Genomic DNA, 11484 nt, shown 5'->3' on the forward strand with positions numbered 1-11484 from the left:
TCAAACCCACGTCCCCTGCACTAGAAGGCAGATTCTCCACCACTGGACCACCAGGGAAGTTCCTAGGTAAATACTGATTCTTTATGAGGTAAAGAATGCCAACCAGCGTGTCCCAGGTACGGTGAGCCTAAAGACACCTGAGTTATCGAAGAGCCTTTATTCTAAGCTCAAACTTTTCAGAGCTACCAAATAAACCAGAAAAAAATTCTGCAAGTGGCATCTCATGTGATAAAATTTAGGCTTTATTATTTGCCATTCAGTAGGTCAATTTAAGTTCGTCTACATCTTACGTGGGGTCGGGAGACTGGGCCATGAGCAACTGTGGCCTTTTCAAGTTACAAATCAGTAACAGCAGTCCAAAGGTAACCAACATGTGTTGAGTTTATTGCATCATAACAAAAAATCTTATCTCCTCCTGACCAGACACCCAAAAGGTGACAAAAGAAACATAACTTAGCTCCAACTTGAGAACATGTACTAAAAATTTTAAGCCTCACCTTGGCTTTTTTTTTTTTTTTGGTGGTACGCGGGCCTCTCACCATTGTGGCCTCTCCCGCTGCGGAGCACAGGCTCCGGACGCGCAGTCTCAGCGGCCATGGCTCACGGGCCCAGCCGCTCCGCGGCATGTGGGATCCTCCCGGACCAGGGCACGAACCCGTGTCCCCTGCGTTGGCAGGCGGACTCTCAACCACTGTGCCACCAGGGAAGCCCCACCTTGGCATTTTTTAAAGACTAAGTGTGATCCTCTATAAGGCATTGCCATATGGGAGGAACATTCATTCTGCCATGTCTTATATAGAAAAAAGCTGCATGTTCTCATTACATGTCTGCAGCTGCATTGCAACTACAAGATAAAACGATTCACACTGGCTGGAGTGGAAGTCGTATTTCCCAGTGGCCAGGGCAGCCCAGCCTGACACTGCCATACAGGGTATCATTCTCAGATGACACCAGGATCAGGCGCAACCTTATGAGTATCTGATAAAGGAATAGGCAATTATTCCTTCCCATGTTTTAAAATGAGCAATGTCCCATATTTCTATTATCTAAGATTCAGAAATAAGAACATTATAAAAAATATACATATCCTTGAAAACTCGAGCACTTCTGGTGTCCAATACTTCCACTTTGGCAACGAGAACCTGCAAGCTGACCATTCAGTCGGCACGTGTCATCCATGGAGAATGACTCTGTCCTACGGATTTCAAATGGTTCTGTGCAGTCCAGTGAGAGACTGACCCACGTGTAAACTGTAACAGACAAACATCTCACCGTGGGAACCGAGGACTCAAAGCCAACAGTTGCGTTCTGATCGGACTCTAGGGATGATATGGCTGGCGGGACATCTAGCCGGGGCTGAAGGTAAGGAGTAGAGGTGATACAAGGAAGGCTGCGATAAGTACCAAGTGAGAGTTGGGAGAAGGAATTCCATGACCAGGGCTGTCAGCAGCAAAGCCACGGACACACGAGAGGTCCTGCCCGTCCCGCCTGGCTGCAGGGCCCTGGCGTGGAGCCCCCATGCCACACACAGGCAGTTCCCCCAGCTGCGTGCTCGGCCTGTGGGCCCAGGTCCTCCCACACTACACTGTGCCTGAGGGTGCCACCGATTTTACCTGAAAATACTTCAAGCCGGTGAACGCGCTCTGTAAAGAAAAAGAACTAGAGCAGAAGAATGTTTCTGGCAGGTGAAGACCCAGTGCTCCCCGGACTGCAGCGGGGCCCTCGAACTCCTTCAGTTCAGCTTCTGAGGTGTGGGTACCGTTGGGTCGGAAAGAGTCCTTGGTCTCACTCACACAGCTGTTTTCAAGGCACTCCTGTCAAGGTCAGTTAAGTGGTAGTGGCAGGGGAGGGGAGGGACTTCAAAAGTTCATCTTCAACCACAATGAACAGCTGGGTTGCTGTGCTGTTGCAAAATGACAAGTACCCTTAACAGATGAGCATTTCAAAAATCAACCCTTAGAACCTTCCAGATCCCGCAAGTCCACAGGTGCAAATGTGCAAACCCTGAAGAGGTCTTCAAAGTGCTTGGAAAGGCCAGGCCCCGAGTTCCCTGGGCTCCCAGCCGCGTCTCACCCCATCTGGATAAGCATTCAGTGAAAATCCAGCCGTGACTGCACAGTCTTGCAGCCTTTGTCTGAGTAGATTTTCTCGTCTTTAGGGAAAAACGTCATTTCCTCTGCCACTCTGGTGACGACATCTTCGTCGATGGCAGAGCCGCGGGCCTTCATTTCTGCCCGCACGCACATCTTCACATGGCTATACTCCAGGGGCAGGAAGGGGATGAAGTAGTCGATGAGGTTTCTGTCTATCAGTCCGCTGTGCCACAGGCCACCTGGGAAACAAGGCACAGCTGGGTCTCTCGCCTGTTACTGTCCCTGTCACCCGGCCAACCTCGCTGCTCTAACAGGGCCCAGCACATTCTTCACGTCTGTAGCCCTCAAGATTCTCTTTTGGTCAAGCCTCATGTAAGGATCGGTTGGCTACCCCTGCTAACTAGCTTGTAGAATAGAATGCCCTCCGAAAAAGTCCCTACTTCAACCAAGGCGCGGAGGCGAGCGGATTCTGTGGTTTCGCGAAAGGCTTAGAGAGAGACACGGTGACTGCGGGCAGGGTGAGGGCTCCTCGCCAGGGGCACTCACTGTGTTTGTTATTGAAGACTCCGACAGACAGCGCGGGCTCCAGGTCCTTCAGCTGGATGCCTTCCCTCCTTCTCCCTGCCCGCCAGAAGTCAAGGGCCGTCTTAGTTATGAGGTCCCCGCCTGCATTGCTGAGTTTGCCAAAGAAACGAAGATTAAAGTCACACGTTAAGACTTCTCTGTCTATGACGTATACACACGACTATACATAAAATAGATAACTAATGAGAACCTACTGTATGGCACAGGGAACTCCACTCAATACTCTGTAATGACCTATATGGGAAAAGAATCTAAAAAAGAGGAGATATATGTATACGTAAAACTGATTCACTTTGCTGTACAGCAGAAACACAACATTGTAAATCAACTATACTCCAATAAAAATTAATTAAAAATAAAGACTTCTCTCTCTAATCAGGAAACGTACCTGCTCTAAGTTTATTCTTTTTTTTTTGTTTCTATGCAGCTTTTTTTTTTTTAAATGTGGACCATTTTTAAAGTCTTTATTGAATTTGTTACAATACTGCTTCTGTTTTCTTATGTTTTGGTTTTTTGGCCGCGAGGCATGTGGGATCTTAGCTCTCCAATCAGGGATCGAACCCACACCCCGTGCAGTGGAAGGCGAAGTCTTAACCACTGGACCGCCAGGGAGGTCCCTATACAGCTTGTTTCAAAGTCAAATATAGGGCTTCCCTGGTGGTGCAGTGGTTGAGAGTCCGCCTGCCAACGCAGGGGATGTGGGTTCGTGCCCCGGTCCGGGAAGATCCCACATGCCGCGGAGCGGCTGGGCCCCTGAGCCACGACCGCGGAGCCTGCGCGTCCAGAGCCTGTGCTCCGCAACGGGAGAGACCACAACAGTGAGAGGCCCGCGTACGACAAAAAAAAAAAAAAAGTCAACTATATAAGCCAGTCTATATGTATTAAAGGGTTGTAATGATTTCTTACAAATGTCACACATCATCAGAAAACACTATGAGTTTTCTAATATGGAATCAGATTGTGATATTTCTCTAAGGTTTATTCTCAACCAAGGAATATTTACTAAGTGCTACTAGACAAAAAAAAATAGCACCTGCCCTCAGGAACTGAAAATCTTTTTCAGAACTTGTTGTGTCATGCTACAGCTTTTTTTTTTTTAATATATATTTATTTTTGGTTGCGTTGGGTTTTTGTTGCTGTGCGTGGGCTTCTCATTGCGGTGGCTTCTCTTGTTGCGGAGCATGGGCTCTAGGCGCGTGGGCTTCAGAAGCTGTGGCTCGAAGGCGCTAGGGCACAGGCTCAGTAGTTGTGGCGCACGGGCTTAGTTGCTCCGTGGCATGTGGGATCTTCCCGGACCAGGGCTCGAACCCGTGTCTCCTGCATTGGCAGGCGGGTTCTTAACCACTGCGCCACGAGGGAAGCCCGCTACAACTTTTTATAACCCTCAGAGGCAACATGTGCAAGTAATGAAATTACCTGTTATCTACTATTTCCTTCATTCGTTTCCCCCCTCCCCTGCCCTGTGCCGTGCTGACACTAGCAACCCCAAAGTAAAAGCAGTCCGTAAGTCACTTTTGCCAGGCTGGCACTTTTGTCCCTGGGACCTGCTGAGGTTGCTGGGACCTCCTTCTAGCCCTGGCAGAATGAAGGGCTGTGTGCCCTCGGAGAAACACCTCCCACTGACCTGAGGAAGATGAAGATGGCCTTCCGGTAAGACACACCATCAATCTGCTCGTAGTAATCTAGGAATGGCTTGATTGCATCAATGACCCCCGGGTGCAGTTTATCCATCTCGTCAAATATGAACACGGAGCTCGCACATGCACTCACGTTACCCCGAATCCACCTCTGTAACTGGTCCTAGACCAACCATAAGAGAAGAAATAGGATGCAGGGACTCAAAAGCTATGTCCAGGGGAGCAGAAGCGCTCCACTGTTCCTCATACTCAGGAAGGTGAAAAATCAGAGCTTTCTGGGGTTTAACAAAGAAAAATCGCACCCTAGCCTCCACTCACTGTCTGAGAGCTTTTCCAAAACTTCATCTATAAGAAGTGGAAACTGGCAGAGAGATAGGTGCTAGAATGCAAATAAGTGTTTTCCTAACTCAAATGACGTGCCAAATGTGACTTTTTAACGGTATCGGGGTCTAAGATACGTGAATATTGATCATTTCACTGTTAACCAACCCGTAATTTTCATCTCCCTGTGGCTGGGAATCTCACGTTAATTTTACCAGACATACTGAGGAATAAGAAACTAGGCTAAGACCGGCACAGCATCCCGAGACCAGTGCCTTTTACTGGTGCAGTGAACAAAGGTGCTGACCTAGATGACATTTCACGAAAAGCGTTTGTTCCTGTATTTCTAGGGATTTATGATAGAATTTGGTAAATAAGAAAATCATTCTCTCTTTTTGGTAGTCTTCCCTGTCTTACAGTTTATGGGGCAAATATCCACTTTAACTTCCTTGTTCAGTTTCTGTTCCTTATTTCAGTCCTCACCTAACAGTAGGAACGCGAACTTTCACAAGGACGTCCATTTAAATGAGAGCCTTACAGGACCACTTAACGTAGCAACGCCAAGAATGTGGGCCAAGCTGAAGCTGCATCACAGAAAGCCTTAAATGAAGTCGTGTCCAAGCAAATCGTGTGACCTGCTCCACTTAACCAAGGGCTGTGATGGGGATACTGAACATACTCACTGCGCAACACAGCTACCCTGCGGACTGCGGGTCAGGAGATTTGGGTCCCAGTTTCTGATTTGCACGAAAATTCTAAGGAGCGAGTCGCCTTGCCGCTCTTGCCTCCATCTTTTAATGGAAATAACATCACCTACCCAGCTGTATTATTTTGGAATCAGCGAGAAAAAAAAGTTGCAGGAGAGTTCTGCAAATGGCAAAGGGTTGCCAGGGTGGGGGAAGTGTGCAGGGGCCTGGGGCTACTGGAGTGCAAAGGAAAGAAGCGGAGGCCGGAGTCAGGGAGCAGGTCGCCCTGACGGGTCCGAGAGGCCAGGGGATGGGATAACAGAATTCCTTGCCTGGTACAGTTTTATGTGCTGCTCGTGAGGGAAGTGCAGGGTCGACACAAACAGGTGGACAAAGTTGCTCTTGAGACCTTTTGGGTGAAGGTTTTCAGCCGCAATTTGGCTGACAAGATTCTTGCCCGTGCCGGCCCAGCCGTGTAAGGAAAGAGTCAGTGGTTTCTTGGGATTTTTGTTGTTCTTGAAGCCAGTCAGCGCCTTGAGAATCACCTCTGTGGCCAGATGCTGCCCAAAGAGCTTCTCCTCCAAATTCAGCTTGAGGGCTGCAGAAGCCAGCCCGGGAACAAGAGAGAAAAATACACATTAAACGTGCACCAGAAAAGCAGCGCTCTCCCCAGCTGGCCAAAGCGAGAGGCACAGGTTAGCAAGCGGTCCAGCAGGGTCTCTGCCAAACCCCAGGGTTAGCGCTGAGGCAGAACCACACGGGCTGCAGTCACACGACGCCACTTCCAAGGAAATGGACTAGAAAAGGAAACTAAATGTGTTCGTTCATCCAAGGATTGGCCCTCTCTTCACTCAGCTGCTTGCTATTTCCCCAGCCACCCCTTCCGGCTTGTAAGAAAACCGAGGGCCAAATGTGGGCTTTCTGGGCAGACGCTGCACATCTGAAAACTACTTAACAGGGGTGACATGGCGCCGAAGGGCTGCTGCTTTCGGTTTCTTCTTACTGTCATCCCAAGGAATCCAAGCTTTTAGAAAGGAACTTGGGCAGAGCCCCACGATCCGGAGAATCTGTCTCCGAAGACACGGCTTCCGAGGCTGGAGTCCGGGCCGAGACCCCACCCCTCCTCCTTCCCACCCCACCTCAGGGTAAGCGCGGGGTGCCGGGGGCTGACCCCGCGCCCCTCGAGCCCCTCCGGGGCAGACCCGCCATACCCGACGCGTTGAGCGGCTGCTCTCGGCAGCACTCGGCGAAGCGGCAGTACAGGTCCCTGTACGACAGGTAGCCGGTGAGGGCCGACGCGGCCCCGACGGCGATGCCCAAGCTGATAGGCTCGAACGCCGCCGCCACGTGTGCCGCCAGCAGCAGCCGCAGCGCCGCGGCGACCCAGAACAGCCCAGCCGGATGCATCGCCCAGCTCGCGGCCAGCCACAGACGCTGCTAGGGCCGCCCGGGCGGCCGAGCTTGAGGACGGACTTCCGATCCATGCGTCACCTCCGCCCGCAGCCCCCCACCCCCCACCGTGGGAAGGCCTTGTTGGCGAGGGGCGTGGCTCTGCGCCACCATCTTTGTGAGAGCCACGGAAAGGGGCGGTGACGCTCAGCTTCAGGTGAAACGCACGGCTACCTTTTACGGTTTCTTTTTCTTAAGAGCTTATCAGATCCTTCACACTTTGCTTTGTCATCCCTCCCTTCACTTCCCCGGGAGCTATCGTGAGCGTTTCTCAAGTCTCCCCACCCTGCCTGCCTTCCTGAAACAGTTGCAGGGTGCCCTGGGCGCCTGGCCCCAGGCTGAACACTGGGGCTACACCGAGGCAGACGTGGTCAAACCCAGAAGCGCATTCTTTCACTGAGCATGCTACAAGGCAGGCCCCTTGCTGGATGCTGGGAGACAGCAGGGAAGGAGATGGGGTTGCCCGCCCCCGCCTCGAGCTTCTAGGCTCTGGGGGAGGCAGTCAGTGGGCAAGGGCCAATAGTGAGCGGTCAGAGAAGCACCGAGGCCATGGAGCAGGTAACGCTGTCAGTCTGAACTGAGAATTAAAGGAGTTAGACAAGCAGAAATTGAGTAGTAGGGTGTTCTATGCAGAGAACAGGGTATGCAGGATGTGCAGTTTGGGGAATTGAAAGTATTTCACATGGTGGAGGCTGGTGAGAACGAGGATGGAGTGCTAGGCAGAGACTGGGAGGGGAAGGCCTCTGCCTGGGGGGCAATAGGGAGCCACAGAAGGTTTCACACGGGGAATGACACGGTCAGATCAAAGATCACGATGGCTGCTGGGTTTGTCCAGGTAACGCTGGCCCAGGCTTTGCCAAAGTTGGTTGAGTTCACTCATCAGCCAGTGTATCAACAAATGTTTAACAAACACTGGCTGTGTCCGATCCAGTGCCGCATGCTGAGGATAAAGCAGGGCACAGGGGAATTCCCTGGCGGTCCAGGGTTAGGACTCCTCGCTTGCACTGCAGGGGCACGGGTTCCGTCCCTGGTCAGGGAGCTAAGATCCTGCATGCCACAGCACAGCCAAAAACATTTTTAAAATAAATAAATAAATAAAGCAGGGCATAGGACAGGCACCGTCTCTGCCCTCACAGAGTTGTCAGTCTAGTGAGGGAGGCAAATGGGCAAACGGACAGTTTATGACCAGCACGGTCAGTGCTGTGATGTGAGATGCACAGAGGGGGGCACCTCACCCAATGGGCGGGTCGGGGAAGGCTCTCCTCCTCCATGTCTCAGTTTTGACCTGAAGAATGGGTAAAGATTACCCAAGGGGATTGGGGCAAGTGAGGAGGGGAGAGGTGAAGGTGGTCTGCGTGAACGCTCCAGGCAGGGGGTAGTACGCGCTGTGGCTGGTGGTAAGTGGGAGCTGGGCACACAGGGAGCCCCAGGTGCTCAGGCAGCTGGATCGTGAAGACAGGAGAGACTGGAATGGCAGCCAGGGGCCAAATCATCAAGGCCTTTTGCGCCATGCTTTATCCTGGGACCAGAAGGGAGCCCCAGGGGGGCTTTGGGCAGTGATGGTTCAGACCACTCTGGCCCTGTATTGGGGTTGGAGAGGCCAGCACTGTGGCAGGGAGACTGGGTCCAAGGCTGGGCAGTATTTCAGGAGAGAAGACAGTGGCCTGAACTGGAGCAGGGGCAGCAGGAGGGAGGGAAAGGAATCTGAGAATGGGTTGTGGGGGGATGCGCCGCTGTGGCTGGGGAGGCGAGGGTCCTGTTGGGGAAGGAACAGGAGGAGGGTGGGCATGGGGGATGGTGAGGACTCTGATGAACTTCCATTGTTCAGTGCCACCCTTCTCATTTATTGCAGGACGTTGTATTTTGTGTTATCTTTTTTTTTTTTTCTGCGGTATGTGGGCCTCTCACTGTTGTGGCCTCTCCGGCTGCGGAGCACAGGCTCCGGACTCGCAGGCTCAGCGGCCATGGCTCACGGGCCCAGCCGCTCCGCGGCACGTGGGATCTTCCCGGACCGGGGCACGAACCCCTGTCCCCTGTATCGGCAGGCGGGCTCTCAACCACTGCGCCGCCAGGGAAGCCCTGTGTTATCTTTAGAGTCATAAATACCAGTTACTGAGCTTTTGTAATTCCAGATCCAAATGCCATCGATTCCTTCCAGCACCATGTACAATCCTTAAAGACACAAACGTTTCCTTTCAAACACTAGTGGTCTAAACAGTCTCTCCTGGTACTTCCCTGGTGGTCCAGTGGTTAAAAACTTTGCCTTCCAATGCAGGGAGTGCGGGTTTGATCCCTGGTCGGGGAGCTAAGATCCCACATGCCTTGCAGCCAAAAAACCAAAACGCAAAACAGAAGCAATGTTGTAACAAATTCATTAAAGACTTTAAAAATGGTCCACGTTGGGCTTCCCTGGTGGCACAGTGGTTGAGAGTCCGCCTGCCGATGCAGGGGACACGGGTTTGTGCCCCGGTCCGGGAAGATCCCACATGCCGCGGAGCGGCTGGGCCTGTGAGCCGTGGCCGCTGAGCCTGCGCGTCCGGAGCCTGAGCTCCACAATGGGAGAGGCCACAGCAGTGAGAGGCCCGCGTACAGCAATAAAAAAAAAAAAAAAAGCGGTGACAGTCACAGTAAGAGGTCTTCCTGACCTCTTACTGTCTGCAGCGGTAAGGACTCTATATGCATCAGCCCATTGGTATGCCCAACAGCTTCAAGAGGAAGAGACTGTTGTGATCCCCACTTTACAGATAGGGAAACTGAGACCCAGAGAAGTGAGGTCACATGTCCAGAACCACTCCGCTAGGAACAAAAGGAATGAACCAGTTTCTGTAACTTTGATGGTCTCAACCTCCAGCTCTCCGCACACCCGCCCCAGCCCGTGTTGCAAATCCCCTGGAGGCCACAGAGGTGCTCCTCCATCCCTCACAGCTGCACCCCAGGGGACGCGCTGGACTTGACCAACTGCATGCCCGAGGCGGCCTCTGTCCCAGAGCCAGCAGGAAACCCGATTAGGTTCAACAGATAACGAGGGCCTGGCAGCCAGGCTACCTGCTCACACCAGCCCTGGTGGAGAAAGCTTGTCAGGCATCCCTGGAGAGGTGCTTTGAGCCCCAACTTTCTGGAGGTAGGGTGGCAGCCCTTGTGGTGAGCCTTACCCTGTCTTAAGCCGGCCACCTTCACCCTGGGATATGTGAACACCTGGAGATAGGTGAAGACTTCACAAGGACATGTGGGATAGATCACTGTAAAGGTGCCAATCCTACAAACTCAGCCTCTTTCTTTTCTTTCTTTCTCTTTCTTTCTTCCTTCCTTCCTTTCTTTCTTTCTTTCTTTCTTTCTTTCTTCCTTTCTTCCTTCCTTTCTTTCTTTCTTTCTTTCTTCCTTTCTTCCTTTCTTTTTCTTTCTTTCTTTCTTTCTTTCTTTCTTTCTTCCTTCCTTTCTTTCTCTTTCTTTCTTTCTTTCTTTCTTTTTAATTAAAGTATAGTTGACTTACAAGGTTTTGTTAGTTTCAGGTGTACAGCAAAGTGATTCCGTCTTTCAGATTCTTTTCATTATAGGTTATTACCAGATATTGAATATGGTTCCCTGTGCTCTACAGTGGAAACGTAGCCTCTTTCCTCTTTCCTCCCTGAGCAAGACCCCAGTGGCCCAGCTTCCTGCAGTTTCCTTTCTCACCTCCCCTGTCTTACCTCTGGCCCCCTGGAAAGAAGAAAAATCACTCAGTAATTTTCCCCAGTGGATACACGAAGTAAATGGAAAAAGAAAAGGGAGAGAACCCCATCCATCTCATTAATAGATTTTCCATAAAATCTTAATTCTTGGTTTAATAATTATTTATGAAAAAAATTGTAACCCATTTATGTTGGTTTGATTGACCGTGTACTAATACACAGCAATCCAAAAGAAATATTTGAACACTTAGAGCTTTGTGGTCACCAGAAAAAACTTTTATATGAAGTTTTAATTTGTACTATATACATACCTTTGTTGCAGAGAAATAAGGTAGAATGATTGATAAGCGACTTTTAGGCAGAAAGTACACTTCATTAGGGTGACATCTGATGGGAGAAGTGTGAGTTGAAGTACCGAAAACTGATTGTAAACATTGACTTGTTCATGCATTTTATAAATGGATGATGGCAGGTAAGGCTGCTATGGCGTTCAGATTCCATTGTGCAGACCTAGAAGAACAGCGTAACAATGTTACCCTAAAATGTCCATGCTTACAATAGACAGGAAATTGCGTCTTTTGCAACCACTTAAACTTATAATGAGAAGTTTCTATGTTAATATATGTTAATCTAAAAACGTGCAAAGGGATGTGTGAGCAAAAATTTTTATTTATTTGAGCAAAAATTTTTTTTAAAAGTGTGAGCCCCCTTACCCCAAAGCAGAGCCCGCCCAGCAAGCATTTGTTCTTCAGCCTTCGTGTCCACACTCTGAATTTACTGTAAGGAGTTGACGCCTCCCTTCTGGATTCTCAGCTGCCGGGGAAGGACTCGTGTATTGACCTGGAGCTCAGTCCCCTGGCTAGACGGCCTCCTACCTCTCCAGTGTTAGCCTCTTTGGTTGCCACGTCTTCCCTGTCACGCCCTCCGCAACCCTGATTGACCCCAAGTCTCCGTTCTAGACCCCCTCGCTCTCTGTCCTCTCTCCCTGAGTGAGAGGGCCCCGGATGACTTTCTCTCTCCAGCCCCTGCATCTGGCTCCACATTG

At 50.7% G+C, this 11484-nt stretch overlaps 1 protein-coding gene across 4 annotated transcripts; it reads right to left on the minus strand.

Moving 5' to 3' along the window:
- Positions 1-221: 221 nt before the first annotated feature.
- On the minus strand, positions 222-6801 carry TOR1B (torsin family 1 member B). Of its 4 annotated transcripts, none has more exons than XR_004350306.1 (6): positions 6534-6801; positions 5655-5920; positions 4303-4478; positions 2640-2767; positions 1614-2332; positions 222-1250 (listed from the first exon to the last, which is right to left on the minus strand). XR_004350306.1 is itself a non-coding variant. In XM_032634418.1 (6 exons), the coding sequence occupies exons 1-6, from the start codon at positions 6727-6729 to the stop codon at positions 2091-2093; spliced, it is 1065 nt and encodes a 354-aa protein (XP_032490309.1). In that variant the 5' UTR covers positions 6730-6791; the 3' UTR covers positions 222-2090. The 4 variants fall into 4 exon arrangements, 2 of the variants coding, with proteins under 2 accessions (XP_032490309.1, XP_032490310.1); XM_032634418.1 differs by adding an exon at positions 2873-2929 and having other exon boundaries at positions 222-2332; positions 6534-6791; XR_004350307.1 differs by having other exon boundaries at positions 222-2332; positions 5320-5920; positions 6534-6799.
- Between the last annotated feature and the right edge of the window lie 4683 nt (positions 6802-11484).

Source organism: Phocoena sinus, chromosome 6, assembly GCF_008692025.1.
Source record: "Phocoena sinus isolate mPhoSin1 chromosome 6, mPhoSin1.pri, whole genome shotgun sequence".
NCBI lineage: Eukaryota > Metazoa > Chordata > Mammalia > Artiodactyla > Phocoenidae > Phocoena > Phocoena sinus.

What these genes read in the sequence shown, in the direction of transcription:
- TOR1B (XM_032634418.1), bottom strand. Translation starts at nt 6,729, where the DNA reads ATGCATCCGGCTGGGCTGTTCTGGGTCGCCGCGGCGCTGCGGCTGCTG. An exon ending in GCAGCCGCTCAACGCGTCGG is followed by an intron (nt 5,921 to 6,533) that starts GTATGGCGGGTC and finishes TGGCTTCTGCAG; the next exon opens with CCCTCAAGCTGAATTTGGAG. An exon ending in AGCACATAAAACTGTACCAG is followed by an intron (nt 4,479 to 5,654) that starts GCAAGGAATTCT and finishes TGGTTGGTCTAG; the next exon opens with GACCAGTTACAGAGGTGGAT.